At 48.5% G+C, this 19038-nt stretch overlaps 1 protein-coding gene across 1 annotated transcript; it reads right to left on the bottom strand.

Moving 5' to 3' along the window:
- Positions 1–7953: 7953 nt before the first annotated feature.
- Positions 7954–10567, bottom strand: KRT13 (keratin 13). Its single transcript, XM_006901631.1, has 7 exons — positions 10459–10567; positions 10139–10422; positions 9115–9197; positions 8772–8928; positions 8493–8654; positions 8270–8395; positions 7954–8178 (listed from the first exon to the last, which is right to left on the bottom strand). Exons 1-7 carry the CDS (start codon positions 10463–10465, stop codon positions 7954–7956), a joined length of 1044 nt encoding a protein of 347 aa, XP_006901693.1. The 5' UTR covers positions 10466–10567.
- Between the last annotated feature and the right edge of the window lie 8471 nt (positions 10568–19038).

Genomic DNA, 19038 nt, shown 5'->3' on the forward strand with positions numbered 1-19038 from the left:
TGCTGCGTGACAGGCTACTCCATCCAGAGTCCGACCTAGTATTTAGCGCCAGAACATTCCACAGTTGCTTTCTTTGTCACATGCATGTTGGATCCTGGGAGAGACTCTTATTTCTCCCCCACATTCTCAGAGCTAAAGGCTTGACCTTTAACAAAGGGCCAGTCCTGGAAAGCACATGAGAAACCTGGAACTCAATTCTAAAGCTAGATGGTCACATAATCAGTCTGTGCCTCCATCTTTTCACCTGTAAATTGGGCGCAATGGTGCCAACTCATGGAACTATGAAGATGGAGAGAAAGACAAAAAGACATTCTACAGAGTATAAAGCGCTCAGTGCTCTCTTTTCCCCTCTTTGTTATTATCGTCTCTATTTTGGTATCACTTGTGTTAACATGCATTCATCCCACAATCACTGATGTGGAGATTAGTCAGCCAGGCCTTCATGGGCCAGGGCCAATTCTCACAGCAAAAGCTCTAGGATGTGCCTAGGGTGGGGCTGGGGACCTTGGTCAACCCCTCTGCCCCCAGGAGGAGCAGTCTTTGCCGAGCAGACCTCATTATTCTGCCTTCTAATGACTGTCCCATACTTTTGGCACATGGCCCACAGGGACCAGTCCTTGGAAAAGGACATCATTCTTGGAAGGGTGGACGGACAGCACAGGTGAGGAAGACTGCAGATGAGATAGGTTGATACAGTAACTGGGGTAATTGAGGATAGGTGTGGTGGAGTCTGTGAGACTGGCTCAGGACAGGATTTAGAACTATTGTACACAGGGTCACTATGAGTAGAAGGCAACTCGATGTCACATAACAACAACAGTGACTGTCCCATACAGAATTGATTCCTGGCTGACCCTGCAGTGTGTTTTCAGAAACAGTAAATGATGCTGGAGGAGATTCTTCATTTTCTCCCTCAGAGCAGCTGGTGGATTCAAACCTCATGCCCTTGGGTTGGCAACACAATTCTTTACAACTAAGCTACCATGACGCAGCACTGAGGCACAATGATTTCATAAAACATTGCACAACATAGGTGAGCCTGGAAGACATTATGTTGAGTGAAATATCTCAATCACAAAAGGACAAATACTGCATACCATCACTGTTATAAAATGTGACTGACATGAGCTGTTGGGAGAGAATAAGAAAAGAGTAGAGAAATAATGAACACTGCATTGAACAGATGAGGAGAACTGTCTGAAAGGAATATTTAAGGCATTGCATGTATGACTACAATCTAGAACAAGCATTGTAAAGTGGATTGGGGGAGGGAGAAGGAGGAGGAAGGAAAATGTGCAATAATGAATAAATTAAATTTAAAAAAAAAATTGAGTCCAGGCCAGAAAGATAGATTCCCCAGCCTCCAGATCAGAATGCTGGAGCAACCACCTCCGTTTCTCCACTCAGGCAGACTCCTGCACTGGCTTTGATCAAAAATGCCTCCTTCTGGGCTGCACTTCCAGCTCCCTGGGTTCCAGGTAGGGCCACGGAGGTCTTCACATGGCCTAGCTTCTCAGTCTCTTCTGGGGTTCTGGTGAGAGGCTTCCTGACCAGAATTTCCAACGGCTCCACTCGAGTCACTAACCTCAAACCCCATCGTGATCCTCAACACCAGCCCAGAAAAGGGGGGTGGTCTCAGAATTGGGGCTGCACATGCCCAGCAAGATCCCAGACGTGGACTCCAGGGTGTCTCAGACCAGCTGCGGGCAGCACAGCTCTGAAGACCCTTCTCTGACCAGCCCCTCTCTCAGTCCCTTCTCCTTGCACCCTCACTCAGCTTCAAGTGCTCACTTAATTTCTCATTTCCCACAATCCACTGCATCTATTCATTAATTCTCTCTTACACTCAATACATCTATTGAGCTTCTAGAATCAGACATTCTTCTAAGTGGTAAAGCACTGGTCTGTTCATTTGCTGTACAGAGATAATTCGCTATTGCTGTGATGCTGAACACCGTGACACTGGTGTGTCAAATGCGATAATGGTTATCCATGGTGGACAGTGTTTGTTGGAGCTCCCTGATTAAACAAGCTTGGAATCAGGAGTGGCATCCACTTCCAAAATGGCTTGCCTGCAGAAACTCTATGAACTTGGAGAAACGATGAAAGTTAGACAAGTGTTCAGGTCTTTCGTTCGTTCATAGGGTCGCTATGAGTCATCTACTACCCAACAGCACTTAACAGCAACAACAAAGGTGACTAAGAAACTATCCCTCAGGGAGCTCACATAGTTAGGGGGGGAAGCCCAGACAGGTAACAATGAAAGACCCCTTTTGTTGACATGACCTAGTGGCACAGAGGTCAAAACATTTGCCTGTCAACCAAAAGGACAGTGATTTTACCCTCCCAGGCACTCCGTGGGAAAAGCTGTAGCTGTCTGCTTCTGTGAAGATTGATAGCTATGGAAACTATTGAAAGTTCTACTTCATGCTACAGGGTGGCTGTGAGTCAGAATTAACTCAATGACAGTGGGTTTGGTTTTAATGTATTGTCTCTGGGGCACACACTAAGTGCCAGGAACTGTTTTATACCGTTGACTTGTCATAACCTTATGAGATCAGAAGTACTTAGCAGGTGAAGAGAATGAAGTGAGGAAAGTAAAGTGACTTTGCCCTGGGTTTTCCGCTGACAAAGGGCACAGACAGACAGCAAGTCCCAGCCATTCAGCTGCAGAGTGTGTGCCCTTAGCTGCATGCCACCCGGTGGTTACAACGATTGTCATCAGCACAGCGTCTTGGGCACAGATTTGAGACCTGGGAAGTAGAGGGGAGAAGATCGATTGCAGCAGGTGAAGCCTGAGCTGAACAGTGACAATTGGAATGATTTCTTATTATGGGTGTTTCTGCCTCCCACGTCCTCTGTAGTCCATGAACGCTGTGAAGGCAGAAGCTGCCTTTTATTTTTGTGTCATTTTTTGATTGTGTTTAAATCCCTATAAGATCTTATTTATCATTCTAACCATTTTTAGTGTGCAATGCAGTGACATTCATTGTACTTGCAATTTTGTACAATCCTCTCTCAAATGTACTCATCACCATCAAGTCTGAACTGACTCACAGCTGGCCTCCAGCAAGTTTTCAGAAGTTGTAAGTGCAAATCACATGGGATAAGATTGTCCATATTTCTTCCTTGGAATCACGGATGGATTCAAACTGCCAGAGAGGCACCACAACAGTGCAACTCCAGGTGTGTTACACCACCAGAGCCGCCTGTACAATCAGTACCGCTAAGTATTTCCAAGACTTTTTCATCACTCCAAATAGAGTACCATTTGAGCAATCACTCTATCCCACACTTCACACACAGTCTGTCTCTGTCTGTACAAACATGCTTATTCAAGATGTTTTATGTAAAGGGAATCACATATTATGTGTCCTTTTGTGACTGGCTTGTTTCATTCAGCATGTTTTTCAAAATTCATCCAAGTGGTAGCATGTACCCATACTCCATTCCTTTTTAATGACTGAATAATACTCCATTGCATGGATATACCACATTTTATTTATTCATTCTTCAGTTGAGGAACACTTGAATTATTTCTGCCTTTCAGCTGTTATGAATGGTACTGCTACAAGTGTTGTTGTGGTGGTTGTTGTTGTTATTGTTGAATAGACTCTGATTGAAAGAAACCCTATGTACAAATAGATCTAAACCTTGCTCAATCCTGTACCAACCTCACCATCTACTGTGCTTAAGCCCATTGCCGCAGTCGCTTTGTCAATTCATCTCATTGAGGTTCTTTCTCTCCTCCTCTGATGTTCCATCTTTCCAAGCAGGACGTCCGTCTCCAGGGACTGAACCCTCCTGATAATATGCCCAAAGGATGAGAGACGAAATCTCACCATTCTTGAATCTAAAGAGCACCCTGGCTGCCCTTCATCTAAGATTTGTTCGTTCAGAAGAACAAGCAGATGTTAGTTCTTTTGGTATACTCAGTACACTTCACCCACATCACAATTCAAAGGCGTGTTACTCTTGTCTGGGCTCTGTCCTTTGGGGTTTGTAACAGAGACCGACTTTGATTTATTTCTTGCTCTCTGAGATACATTACAGTTCTTGGCATACAGTCAGCACTCAGTAAACAATTGCTGACTAAATAGATTAAATGATAAGGTAAGTATATCTGGGACTCGGGGACCATATTATATGTCTTTTCTGGCTGTTTAACTCCTAGCACAGTCCTGAGCATTAAAGAATATAAAACATTTTAACTCATTTTTAAAGTCTGCTGTTAGGGACCTCTCCAAAGTACTGAAGAGCAATGGTGTCTCCCTGGAGACTAAGGTGCGTTTGATACAGGCCATGGTCTTCACAGTCACTTGTTATGCATCAGAGAGTTGGACAATGACCAAGGAGGATAGAAGGAGAATTGATGCCTTTGAGCTGTGGTGCTGGAGAAGAGTATTGAGAATACCATGGACTGCTAGGAAAACAAACAGATTCGTCCTGGAAAGGGTTAAACTGGGTGGCTTCCTTGGAGGCAAGAATTCTGAGGCTCCGTCTAACATACTTTGGACATGTTGTGAGGAGAGACTGGTCCTTGGAGAGGGACATCATGCTTGGGAGGGTGGAGGGACAGCGCAGGAGGGGAAGGCCCTCTATGAGGTGGATTGATTCAGTGACTGGGATAATCAGGATGGGAGTGTCGGAGACAGTGCGATTGGCACAGGACAGAGCAGAGTTTAGGGCTGTTGTACATAGAGTTGCTATGAGTCGCAAGCGACTCGACGGCACATAACAACAACAAAAAACAGCTCATTTTTAACTCACCTCATTCATAGTGAGGAATGAGCAGGATGTGGAGAGGGCAGGCTGGAACGAATTGAGGGCAGATCCTTTCTTCGGGCTTAAAGATCTGGGTTGGCCAAGTCTGAGAGCCCATGAGGGCAAATCTGGAGCCCACGGGCAACTTGGGTGGAGAAAGATAAGAAGGGGAGAATTAAATGAAGCAGGATGGCTGAAAAGGAGAGGGACAAAAGAAGAGAAGAGGAAGAAGGCTTTTAGACCTCCCATAAAACAGTGGGCCTGAACATGGCAGAGGGTGGGCAAGGATTGGACAAGGTTTCAATCTGCTCTTCATAAGGTCAATAGACTCAATGACACTTAACAACTGCAGCTGTGGCCTGCGACAAAATCAAGTGGCCTTTATGAGGACATCTCTTCATATAAGCACTTACTGGGCTCTTTCTGTGCGTTGGCGGTATGATAGGCCCTCAGGATACCCAAGGTAAAGAACACATGCCCCTTTCGGTCCACTCTGGTGTGTGAGCACAGCTATGTGAACACCTAAGGTTGCCCACACTCACTGGACACCCAAGGGCTGTACATGGGAATGTCCACGTTAGTCTTAGAGATCAGAGCAGCCTTCCTTGATAAGCAAGCACTTGAACTTTATTATGAACACATTTAATAAATCTAGGAATCTCCAATAAAACTTCATGGGGACAGGAAGAGAAAAGACTGGTTTGGGCCTTTGCACAAACATACTGAGCTGTCCAAACCACCAATAGGTCTTCGAAGTGGAAAGACTTTGGGAGACAAAGAGGAGAAGGGAGCACAATGGTGAAACTACCGAGGAAGGTTTCCAGCCACGGGCAAGCACCCTGACTAACTGGAGTGGGGCGTTCATGTCAAGGGGAAGCTGAAAGTGGAGAAGAGGAAGCTGTGGACACACACCCAGAAAGTCAGGACTAGCAGGGAGGAAGTTCTAGATAAAACAAACTCTGCAGGAGGGACTTGTAGAGAGAAGAGATGGAGAGGGGGGAGTCCAAGATGAGTCCTGGGCTCCGGGTATGGATTCCCAGGTTCTCTGAGGTGGAAGAAACAGAGCTGGGGGAATGATGAGTCTCCTGCACCTGTGGGTTCAAGGTGGCAGAGCACAGCTGGTGTGTGAGGCTGAAGTGAGAGTGGTCTCAGCTGCAGGGCCAGGCTTGAAAATCATCAGAATATACCACTCATGATAACCACGACATGTCCAATATGGCCCAAGGGGAACCCAAGGGAACAAGCCAGTGAGTAAGGTGCGAATAGAGAAAGAAGCCCCAAATTCAAGAAGATTCTGAGAGGCAGGGAGGAAATGAATGCAGAGACAACAAGGAGAGGGGTCTGCTCAGGGGAGGTCGCTCACTGAACTAGGGCACCAGGGCTTCCAGCCACACAGTTTGGGAAGGCTGAACCTTGTCATGAGAATCAGAATTAGAAGTTATGGGTCAAAACTGAGCCGATTGGCCTGTAGGGAGCAGGGAGCCACAGCTTGAAGGTAGTATACTTATCCTGAGCCGTACACCTTAAGTGTTCTTTCAGACTACCCTTAACCAGGCCGTCCCAGAGCCCTCTGTGTCTATTTCTCGTTCTGGCTCTACTCTTGACCCTACTGCATCCCATGTTGTCTCAACTGTTAGCCATAGTATAGGGTACTGACCTGAAGATTGACCACCCGTAAGATGCTTACCCACTCCTACGTGTGTCTGGTTTGTGACATTTGTCCATGTTGGCTGGACACCATTGTTTGTGAGTTATTGTGTCCTCTGTATTTGTCATTGTTGAATTTGTGTACTCTGGTGGCCGACTCATGTCTCTATGTCCTAATTAAGTGGATGCTGTTCCAGGTCCTAATCTGGTTACCCAATCAGTTGAACCATGCCCACTCACCCCTTCCCTCAGCCCTAAATCAGGCCACTGGTAGATGGCATCTTAGAAACCAGACCAGAATCAAAAATACATTTGCAAAAGCCAGGAAACTTTATTGACAGATGTTTTCATTTTAGTAAAGAAGTCGAGAAATCAAAGGTGGTTGGGTTGGAGAGTAAAAGCTGACCAGAAGAGAGGAGCACTCAGGAACCTCTCCAGAGAGTGGAGACAGTGGGGACCCTAAAAGTGGGGTGTGGAGCCACGCCTCCTGTAGTCTCTTTCTCCTGCAGGAAGTCGCCTGCTTGCTTCTCCTCTGGGTGCCGAAGGCAAGGGGACAGTGTGCTAGGTGGATTTAGTTTCTTCGACCATCGGAAGTACGGCGACCAGAGGGGTTAGTGGAGGTGGGGGAAGTGGTGGAAGTGGTGCCTGAAACATAAAAGAGAGGAGAAATATTCAGTTAGAAAAGATCCCTTTGGGCCAGGTCAGAACCCCCAAGTGGGGGTCACAAACCTTGATTAGTCAAATAGTATGTTCACGGGGGACAGTCTTTTATTGTCCCCAAAAGTGGTTCCCTCAGGACAGCCCAATAGCTCTTAAGGTCAGAAAGAAAACAGAAGAGCAAATGATCGCTCCCACCCCAGCTCCTCCTTCCCCTCTAGTTGGGGATTCAGCACCATCTCCCCACCCAGAGCCATGAATAGAGCCTGACCCACCTCCCCTAGGGCCCTTCCTTACCTCCGCTGGTGAAGCCAGTCATCCTGGGAGAGAGGAGAGAGGTAGCAATGAACAGAAGGTAAACAAGAGCGAGTGCCTACCTATCTTCAGAGGGGGCTTATGTCATTAGTCGGAGCCCCTATTTGAGCTTTTCCACCCAACTATGTCCCCAACCCAGAGTCATCAGCCCACCAGGTATGTCTGTCTAATTTCAGGGCAATTTCCAGAAGCTTTTCCTGTCCCTGGTTCATTGCGTACCCCTGAGCCTCACTGGATGGTTGAGTCCTTGCAATTGACTGAGCTGAATCCATGCTAACACTTTTCTGATCTCACATGCCCTCTCCATAGTCCCTCTTCTTCCCGTCCAATTCAGAGGCGCTGAATAGAGAGCTTCAAGATTTGGAAGCTGCAGCCTGTTCAGGAACCACCACCCGAGTCTGACTGAGTTCAAGAGGCTCTGGCCCTGGATTTTCCAGCCAGCAGAAGCTCAGACAGATCCTTCCTCTGGGTGAGTCTCATCCCAAGCTCTGTGACATGAAGACTTGATCTCTGGGGGTCCCCTGGGCTAGCCCAGGGCCCACTGTTGCTTTCCCGAGAAGCCTCGAGGACCTACTTGGCATCCTGGCCCTCGAGCAGGCTGCGGTAGGTGGCGATCTCCTGCTCCAGGCGCGTCTTGATATCCAGCAGCATCTTGTACTCTTGGTTCTGGCATTCCGTCTCACTGCGGAGATCGCTCAGCTGCTGCTCGATGCTGCCGATGAGCCCCTGGATCTGCTGCAGCTGGAGGGCGTAGCGGCACTCCGTCTCTGCCACTGTGCTCTCCAGACCGGCTTTCTGGAGGGACAATGGAGCAGAAGTCAAGAAAGGAGCCAGGCCAGAGGGAGGCGTCGAGGGGATGGCCACACACAGGACGCGGAAGGAGTACCATGCTGAGCTGGGACTGTAGTTCGATTTCCAGGCCCTGGAGTGTGCGCCTGAGCTCTGTGATCTCTGTCTTGCTGGTCTGGAGCATGCTGGTACTGGAAGTCACCTCCTTGGTCAGCTCTGCACTCTGAAAGTCAAGCAGAGGAAAGGTGATAGAAGAGCCCAGATATAGGACCATAGTCAACAAGTGACATCCACCAGACACCATCTGACCCTGTGGGTACCTTGTTGTGGAACCATTCCTCGGCGTCCCGGCGGTTCTTCTCTGCCAAGGCCTCGTACTGCTCCCTCATCTCGGCCAGCACCCGGGTCAGGTCAATGCCTGGAGTGGCATCCATCTCCACGTTGACCTGGCCTACAACCTGGTTGCTGAACTCCTTCATCTCCTGTGGGATTGGGACAGAAAGACACATGAAGTTCCTTGATCTTCCTCCCCTTGACTCTGAATATTGTGGAAGCATCTGGAAAGTCCCTCCAAGCCCCAGAGCACTCCCCTTTCTCACCTCTTCGTGGTTCTTCTTCATGTACGCCAGCTCCTCGTTCAGGCTCTCGATCTGCATCTCCAGGTCAGTCTTAGACAGGGTCAGCTCATCCAGCACCCGGCGCAGGCCGTTGATGTCGGCCTCCACGCTCTGGCGCAGGGCCAGCTCATTCTCATACCTGAAAGATGAAGACAAAATTTCTTTCAGCACATAAGTGATATTTAACACTACCCTTCCCCCGCACTAGATCCTGCTGTTTCTCTAAGACTTTTGCTCCTAGAATGCCCCCAATTCACTTATCAGCTGTACATTTGCCTAAAAATCAGAGACTGTTGGAGCAAATGAACAAGGGAGACCGACTTACTTGAGCCTGAAGTCATCCGCGGCCAGCCTGGCGTTGTCGATCTCCAGGATGACCCGGTTGTTGTCGATGGTGGCTGCCAGGATCTGCAAGATACGGAAGAGGGTCACCCCAGGAGGCCCAAAGCAAGAGGAGGTAGACTGATGAAGCATGACCCCTCTGGACCTCAGATCTAAAGAACAGATCTAAGTACCCCCAGGATGTGCATTGCAGGGACCTCTTTGAGTGGTCTCATCTTTATACACTCACATGAGCAACCACTCTGGACCTCCTGTCTTGAGAACCTTCTTTTGAGATTCAGAAGGGGCTGATCCAGGCTCCACATATTTAGTAAGAATTGAATTGGAGTCCATCTCCCAGCTTAGTATAGGTGAATGCCAGCTCATGTTCTCCTCTTCCGTTTGAATTCCTTTTCTAAGCTTTTCTTTTGCAAAGCACTCAAAAGCCATTCCACCTGGCCGAGGCTCAGCCCAGACTGGTGGATCTTTGTTCCAACAAGCTGGCAGCAGTGCTGATGGACAGGCCGTGACTGAAAGAATGCAGCCTGAACACCACCTCAGCCAGTGGCCCCCATCCTCCCCACTTGGTTGTCACCAACTGAGAATAACAATTTAAACAATGGGGTTACTATAAAACACACAGTTACTTCCAGACCAATGATTGAACATGTAGCGCTTTCTCTGTTGACTTTAGATGTTCTTAGTGGCTTTTAAAACTGTCATGGTTTCCAAACAACTGCAGGTTAGCATTAGAGCGATGGGGTCACTAATGGCATGACTGTTTGCACAGCAATAAGTTGTTGACATGAGTAGCATTAACAGCAAAAATGGGAGAAAATACATGTAGGCCACTGTAGCAGGAGGGAGCCCATCAGGAGTAGACGGTGGAGAGTAAAAATCTAGACTTTTCTCCTGCAAGAGGGTGAGAATTCCATCATCACGGCCTCTGTGGGTTCCCTGCGATGCTGCTGCTTTCTGCCTTCCTGGGCTGCCCTGCCCTGAACCCTCCTCTCTGGCCCTGCACTCACCTTCTCCCTGAGCTCATCAATGAGCTTGTAGTAGTTGCTGTAGTCTCGCTCCGGGCTGGATGGGCTCTGCTTCAGGTGCCAGTCCCGGATCTTCGCCTCCAGCTCGGTGTTGGCCTCCTCCAGGGCGCGCACCTTGTCCAGGTAGGAGGCCAGCCGGTCGTTGAGGTTCTGCATGGTGATCTTCTCATTGCCGGAGAGGAGGCCACCATCGCCACCACCGAAGTCACCGAAGCCACCGCCGAAGCCACCGCCGAAACCACCGCCGAAGCCACCGCCGAAGCCACCTCCGAAGCCACTGCCAGCACCTCCACCGAAGCCACAGCTCATGCCACCTCCATAGCCCCCAGCTGAGCCCCCAGAGACGAATCGAGTTGAGCAGGAGGAGACATTGCGGCTTCCTCCCAGCTGGCAAGAGCCACCACCAAAACCACCTCCGTAGCTGGCAGAGGAGCCCTGCAGACGGCAACTCATGTTGAGCTTGATGGAGATGGCAGACAGGTGCAGACGAGAGCTTGACTGGGCCTGGGCCAAGGATGGTGGCTCTACCCCGGAGTGGACGCTTTTTATACACCCTCCACGGGGCTGGGACAACCACCCCATCTTCTCCCCTCCCCTCCCCACCCTTGAACTTGATGCCAACTGCACCTCTGATTCCCACAAGCCCAGCCGCCTCTGCTCCCCAGGGTGGGTTGTGCCTTTTGGGGGGGTGACTTTTTTTTTTAAATCCTTAACAAAAGGGATGATTCAGAGGGAACCGTGTTCTGCTTGAGATTACCCTTTTGACAATTGAATTCTACTTAACCTTCCACTTCGGGTGCATAGTTCCACAGGCTCTCAGCCCCACCCTGCATGAGCACGAAGATGAGATATGAAAGTCTGCCAGGGAGACTCTCAGAGCAAGGGGTGACCCTGTGCGGAGCAGCCTTGTGCTTACAGGGAGCTGCAGCCCCTCAGCCTCCTTTTTTCACTTTTGAAAACTTCTCACAAAGTGCCCTGTAGCCTTCTTGGTATTCTATCACCTCCAGTGCTCCCAAAAACTCTGATAATGGCAGACTTTGTTCAGTGTTATAGAATCAGCCTTCTTACAGATGTTTAGATTGATGAAAACATGGCTCCAAAACCAGTTGCTGTGTTGTTGTTGTTGTGTGCTATTGAGTTGCCTGAGACTCATAGCAACCCTGTGTACAACAGACCTAGGCCCTGCTCTGTCCTGTGCATATCTTGTCTCTGACACAGCTACCCCCATTACCCCAGTGACTGAATCAATCCATCTTATCGAGGGTCCTCCTCTCTCACACCGTCCCTCCACTCCCCCCCCCCAAATATGATGTCCCTCTCCAAGGACTGGTCCTTCCTGTAACATGTCCAAAGTATGTCAGACGAAGCTTCAGAATCCTTGACTCCAAGGAGCAGTCTGGTCTCACCCTCTCTAGGACAAACCTGTTTGTTCTCCTAGCAGTCCATGGTATATTCAACACTCTTCTCTAGCACCACAGTTCATAGGCATCAATTCTCTTTCTATCACCCCTCATCATTGTCCAGTAAGGGGGAAAAATAAATAAATCCCAGCAACTAAGGACCTTAGAGGCCATCTGACACAGTGAGGGAAACTGAGGCACAGAATGAGGAAGCAACATTGCACAGTATATAATAGCTTGTATTCTCAGAGCCCTTGCCACATGCAGGCACTGGAGCTGTCTCATTTAATGCTTGCAACAGCTCAGCAAGGTGGATCTCACTATTCTATCCATTCCCTTCCCATTTAAAGGTTGAGGCAAGACTGAAATTTGTGCTCGCTTCGGCAGCACATATTCTAAAATTGGAACGATACAGAGAAGATTAGCATGGCCCCTGCGCAAGGATGACACGCAAATTCGTGAAGCGTTCCATATTTTCGACCCTGAAATGAACCAGTCTCTAACGAAGGCTGACTCCTAACTCCTTTCACCTACAAATTTCGTCTTTGGATACACAGCTAAGTGGAGAGTCCTTACCGAGGGACTGTTTCAAAAGAGGCAGGGAGAAGAAGAGAGAAAAAAAAAAGACTGAAATTTGAGTCCAGTTCCAAAGACTCATGTTTTTAGGTATATATTTCACAAATTGGAAGCGTCAGATTCAGGTATATGTTTTAAAAATCAGAACCGTCTACTTCAATGCATTTTTAACAATGTATGACTTTTCAGCCATGTGTTAACCTATACAACCACCATCCCGAACCTTCCCAGCACTTCAGAAAGTTCCTTGTGCCCTTTCACAATCAAATGCACACCCGCCCACGCCAGAGCTGACCACTGCCTTCTCTCACGAGAGGTTTGTTCGTGGGGTTCTACACTAGGAGCAATTTTGCTCCACGATGAGAAGCATTTGGCAATGTCTGAAGATGTTTTAAGTGGCCCTAGTGGTGCTGTAGGTAAGGCATCTGGATGCTCACTGAGATGCTGGGGATTTAAATTCACAGCTACTCTGCGTGAGAAATTCCTGGCTCTCTGCTTACTCAAGGACTGTGATAGTAGACGCAGTGTGAGGCCATGAGGCCGTTTGTTCTGCTTTGTTCTCATGAGTCAGAACTGACTTGACAGCAATGAGTTAGAAATATTTTGATTGTGGCAAATTGGGGAGATGGGAAGATGTCAGGGTGCTACTGTTATCTAGAAGATGAAGACGAAGAATGCTACTACACATTCTCTAGGGCATAGAGTAACCCATCACAACAGAGTTATCCAATCAAAAGATCAATAGGTATCAAGGGTGAGAAGGTCTAAATTCATTTCCAACCCAGGCATTTTAACTAACTGCCTGAGATGCTCAGTCAAGTTCTGAAGGAAGGTCATGCAATACCCTTTCTGGTATCCCAATCACATGTCATCTGTCACAGCTTATGAATGTTTGGCCTGAGAGGTCACACATGAGGATATGGGGCTGTGGTTGGGGCCCTGCTGAAAAGCTGGAGTGTGACTGAGACACCCTCAGTGGCTGCTCAGGGACCCTAGTCGCAGAGTCCTCACCACGAAGTAAAGGGCTGGAGCTGGACTTTCAGAGCCCAGGAGAGAAGGAGCAGATTCTAGGGTTGACAGTACAGGTCCTTGCATTGGCTTCCAGCCCTCCGCCATCACAAGACCAGGAGCTGGACTCTCAGGAGAAACCTTCTGGTCCAGGCAGCCCAGGAGGGTCTGATGCTACAGCCAGAGGCTGGGCTGGTGGAGCATAAGTATGCGGTTGTCCTGGAGATTTCTTTGCTAATTCACCAGCTAGAGCAGAAAATAGAGAACTGAGTCAGGGATTTCCTGTCCTCTGTCTTCAGTGTGTAGGAAGGGGGCTTGTGCTCACCCAGCAGGTTGAGCAGCAGGGAGAGGGCCCAGGCATGCAGCTGAGGGGGGCTCAGAGACCCAGGACTCACTTGGCCTGACCCCAGCCCCTGCCCAGGCCTCTAGCCCAATCTGATGGCTCAGCTCTCCTTCTGAAAAGACATGATTCAGCCCAAAGCAGGAGCTCACCCTCTTGGTAAATGATCAAAACTGACAGGAGGTGATTAATGGAACCTGCCAGGCCTGGGTGACGGTGTCCCAACCCTCCCAGGGCTGACAAGCAGGTTCAAGCCAACGCCTCTTAGAGGAACAATGCCACAGATCCTCCAAAGCCCCAGCAGAACAAGCAAGGTGGCCAAGCATGTCACCTCTCCCAGGGTCAAGACTCACGCTGCCTGACACAGGAATGACACCCTCTGACCCCTGGGGACCTGCTGGGCTGGGGACACACATCAGCCCTCCAGGAGAAGGCTGTGCCGAGGGGAGGCCAATGGAGGCACGTAGGTGCTGGGCACAGCTAACACGCCTAACATTTCCTGCTTTGCTTTTGAACACATTAACATCCAATTTAGACCCCTTCCCAGGAATGCTGCATGGTCCAGGCAAGCAAGACCCTCACATCAATGGAGATGGGTTTGGATTAGGCCCATTGTACAGATGGGGCAGGTGAGACTCAGGAAGGGAAGCCTACTTCCCCAGGTCACCATGAAGTCAAGCTTTAAACCTGGGTCCTATACACTTGGGCCCAGGTTTTTCTTTCTACCACACATGGTGGCATCTCAGAGACTTTGTCGTGGACACAGGCAAATGATCTCTAAGGGTTCATTCCACATGTTAAGCGATGATAAAAAATATCAAATGCCAACCTAGTTCAGTACCGTCAAATTTCCACTCACAGCGGCCCTGGGGAACAGAGTAGAAACTGCTCCACAGGGTTTTCAAGGCCAGAAATCTCCTTAGACAGACTGTCCTCATCTCTCTCAAAGATACCAACAGCTAACGTGCATGGAACGTGTGTGGTGCGATGTGTCATGCTCTCTCCATGCGTGATTTTCTTTCAAAACCACTCTATTTTTATCATGCTGCTTTTTCAGATGAGTAAACAAGATGAGAGGCCAACAGAGGTGAAGTGTTTTGTCTCTGAAGTATTTGTTGTCCCTTAAGTATTTTCCCCCTAAAGTATACCAATTCACCTTTGCAAGCATGATGTCCCTCTTCAAGGACTAGCCTCTCCTAACAGCATCCTTCATCAAGAAAAAAAAAACACATTCTCACCACCAGACTGATAGGCAACATTATGATAGAAGAAGAAAAGAAACTGTTCATGATTTCATCTTCCTTGGATCCACAAGCAATAAATACACTTGGGACCAGCAGTCTGGAAATAAGAAGACCTATTGCACTGGAAAATTCTGAAGTCAGGGATCTCTGTGAATTACTGAGGAGCAACAATTAGTTTGAGGACTAAGGCGCACATGATTCAGACCATGGTCTTTTCAGTCCCTTCACTTGCTATGCTGCTGAGAGCTGGAAGTGACTTCAAAGGCCATGGCCTGAATCAGGCACTTGGAAAAGTGGAGGGTGAACAAAGGAAAAGAAAAAGAAAACTCTCAGCCAACCAGATGGATTGACACAGCGACTGCTGTAAGGGGCTCAAGGATGTCAGACACGTCGAGGGTGGCATAGGATAGAGCAGTGTTAGAATCTATTGTTCACAGAGTCGCTATGAGTCATACTCAACTCCATGGCACCTAACAACAATAAAATATTTTTATTATTGCAAAGCTCAAATATATCTAAAGCCAATATTCAAATTTTGGGGCTCCAGAAGCTGTATCTTTAACTATGGCTTGTAAACTCCTTTCAGACCATGGTCAGTGCCGTCCCCGTTAGCAAGGCATTCTCTATCTCCCTCTTCAACCTCAGGCCTCCCTGTCCCTCTGCCTGACCCAACTCACAGACAAGTCTGCTTCTCACTGTAACTAAGGCCTGGGCAGCTGGTAACCTGTGTACTATGCGTCTCCAGTGAAGCCCCAAAATCCAGCACTTAAAGACTTTTTATAGGAACTTTCAAATCTATACCTGGGGAAACCAAGGTTAAAAATGCAGAGGCCCAGAAGAGAGGAAAACAAAGAGTTATACATAAAACTGGAAAAATCTGGATTAAACTTTTAGCTTATTGTGAACTTCCATTTCCTCCACCTTATACTGAAATGAGCTCCACGTTTCCTCCAGAAACGCCTTTCTAAGCCTCTCATTCTCGAAGATCTGTCTGAGATCACCAGATTGTCATCTGCGTAGCTGAGGCTTAAGGTCTATCCTCCCAGCCTTGAGTTCTTTAAACCAGCCTCCTCCCTTCTTCCTTCCTTCTCTGAACAGCCGGAAGCCTAGATTCCCTCAACAGGTCCTCTGTGGGGAATGGGCCTCCCCTGACAATTCACTCAGGTCCTCTGGGAAGCCCCTCAAAGATGCTGCTTGACGGTAGAATTCCAGAGCCTTCCAAGGTAGCCTCAATCCCACAGACGCTTGCAATTCTATGGAACCTAGTTCTCTAAAATCAATACAGTATCACTCAGGCTTCCCAGAAACACAGTTCCACAAAGGCTGTAGATACATACACCTGAGTTTCCATTCTAGATCTGTCACCTACTAGTTGTGTGTGACTCTGGGAAAGTTACTCAACATTTCCATACCTCAGTGCCTGCCACTGAAAAATGATCTTGCAATGAGATAACATTTGATGAGCGCCTGCCGAGGGGCTCAGCAGAGGAAAGATTGTCCTTATCTGCTTTACAAACGAGGCAGTGCAGGCTCCCACTTCTCGTGAGCCTCAGCTTGCCCCTGCACGCTGCTTAGCCTGCCTCTCTGGTCCTTGCAGCCAACATGATGCCTCCCCTCCATCTCCTTCCCTTCATCTCCAGTCCCCTGAGCATAGAGTCTCATCAAATATACTATCCTGAACAATGCTTCCCATGCAGTGACACCCTCAGTAAGTGCCCGTGAGACAGTCTCAAAGTCACTCTGTCCACGGCCTTTAGATGAGACGCAATAGTAAATTCAGATGGTACCCAGTGGGGTTACCCAGCTACAAATTACAAGAGAAAGACTGTCAGCTCTTCCCTTCTCCCTGCACTGATAATTGCCCATGGAGGAACAACTCAACCAACAGATGTCCAAGATGCAAGTGAGTGTCCAGAGTCATATTTTGAAAACCATGTTATAAAAAACACTGTTATAGCATCCGTTCTGAATCATTTTGTCCCTGTGGTGGTGAACCATCGAGTCGGAACTGACCCACAGATGACCTTCTGGGTAGTTTTCAGAGGCAATTAAACTCACAGGAGGAGATTACCCATCCATAAGACAAAATAGAACTGCTCCATAGGATTTTCAAGACTGGAAATCCTTATTGATGTATACCGTCTCATCTTAAACCTGTGGAGCAAATGGCTGGTAGGTCCAAGCCATCAACCTTTTTCAGTTAGCAGCCCAAGGCTTATCACATGACATCATCAGGGCCATGTGGAAGGCAGGAAAAACCAAAGAAGCATGTCATTCATTGACTCAACAAATATGTATTCACAACTTTCTCGGGGGATTCAGAAGCCTTGGGTGGTACAAATGGCTAAATGCTTGACTACTAACAAGAATGCTGGAGGTTCAAGCCCACCCACAGATATTTCAGAAGACAGGCCTGTGGAGCTGCTTCCATAAAGGTGACAGCCAAGAAAACCCTCAGCAGAGGCTCTACCCTGCAATGAGTCAGGACTGGCTGGGTCAAAAAGGTTGGTTGTTGTGCTTTGTTTTTCCAGGGCATTCGATAGAGGTTCCTATTATTACAGGTGCTAGGACACAGAACACCTCACAGAGACCTTAGCGAACATCCCATTCAGCCAGTTGTTGTTGTTGTGTACCGTAGAGTAGGAACCAACCCATAGCTGATCTTCCAGAGGGTTTTCAGAGGCAAATAATTAATCGCACAGGAGATTGTCCATCCTTCTCCCGGCAGAGCAGACGGTGGCCTCGAACCGCCTTCAGGATTGCAGCACAGCTTCTTGTCATTTGGCCACCGAAGCCCAGGGAGCCAGTACTTAATCAAATAGGGAGAAACTGAGTCCCAGAAAGAAAGAAAGACCAGCCTAAATCTTCAGCAAAAAAAAAGTGGCAGGCACACCCCATCCCCACCCACTCTGCCCAGCCCCACCTGAGCGAGGACACACCCAGGGTCCTGACCTCTAAACCCAAAGCCACCCTCTCTCTGGGGGCCTCGCCTGCTGCCTCCTGATTGGATCGCCTGTCTGGGCGGGGCGGAAGGTGTGGCATCTCTCTGGGAGTCTATTTTAGGACTCAGCCAGGTACGAGCCCTGGTTGGGTGTGAGTACCTCACTCCAGGTCAGGCAGAGGACAGGATGTGGCAAGTTCCACGGATCTCTCTGACGGTCCTTCCAGGGACACCAGGAACCTAAACCAAACCCACTGCGGCTGGGTTGATTCCGACTCATAGCGACTCTGCACTAGGTTTCCACGGCCGTAAATCTCTGCAGGAGGGGACGCCACCCGCCTTCCTCCTACAATGGGGCTGGTGGATTTGAATTGCCGACCTTGCAGTTAGCAGTCCGACACACTATGCACCACGGCACCAGGGGTCCGTTTCCAGGAACACCAGAAGAGCAGAAAAGGAGTCCCGGGGAGATAGACGCTGCTGCCCCTCCCATCATCGTCTCAGAGTCAAGCTCTGGAGTCTCTTGCAGAGGTGATTATTTTTACAAATGAACGGCAGAAAGCTGGAAACTTCTCTTCTGATATTCAAAGAGCCAGTGGCAGAGGAGCCATCGGGCCCACAGCTCAGACTACCAGAACTGACAGGGCTCAGAAGGAGCTTGGTGCTTCCAAGGGGTGTGGACCACATGACAGCTCTGTGGATTTCCCTTTGAGCTTCAACTACAGCATAAGAGATAAGTTACTCCCTGCCTTGGAGTCAATTCCCGCTATCAGAGTTGAAATGCCCCTTAGGGTTTCCAAGGCCAGGGAAATCTTTACAGGGGCTGACTTGCCTCACCTTCCTCCTGGGAGTGGCTGGGGAGCTCAAATCACCAGTCCTTCATTTAGCTGTCCAATGCTTATCCCACTGTGTCACCAGGGCTCTTTAAGAGACTAAAGTTAAATGTGAGATAAAGCTGACATTTTTTTCTGATTTAGTTGTTAGACATTTGAACTGACTGCATAGGGAGGTGAAAGGGTGATTTTCAGAGCAGCACCTCTCTTAAGGAAAGAATTTCATTGCCCTCCACAGCAGCCTCAAATGCCAACGCAGATAACTTTGCTCTTGTCAGTTGCCCATCGAGTTGCTTCAGATTCATGGGGGCCCGGGATGGCGTCTACAGCATTCCCAAGGCTGTGACCTTCCAGCAACAAATCACCAAGGCACCTCTGGGTGGATTCTGACAATATTCTGAGATAGTGTCACTTAGTGCTGTAAATTATGATGCCACCCTCTCCTCAGGGCCCTCCTCCCACACCAGGCGTAGAGAATTCTTAGTAAGATTTATTATCAATTGTATTCACAGAATAATAAATGAAGTTGTAAATTGTTCA

The sequence above is a fragment of the Elephantulus edwardii genome, unplaced genomic scaffold (assembly GCF_000299155.1).
Source record: "Elephantulus edwardii isolate Elephantulus edwardi_28Jun2011 unplaced genomic scaffold, EleEdw1.0 scaffold00340, whole genome shotgun sequence".
NCBI classification, from domain to species: domain Eukaryota; kingdom Metazoa; phylum Chordata; class Mammalia; order Macroscelidea; family Macroscelididae; genus Elephantulus; species Elephantulus edwardii.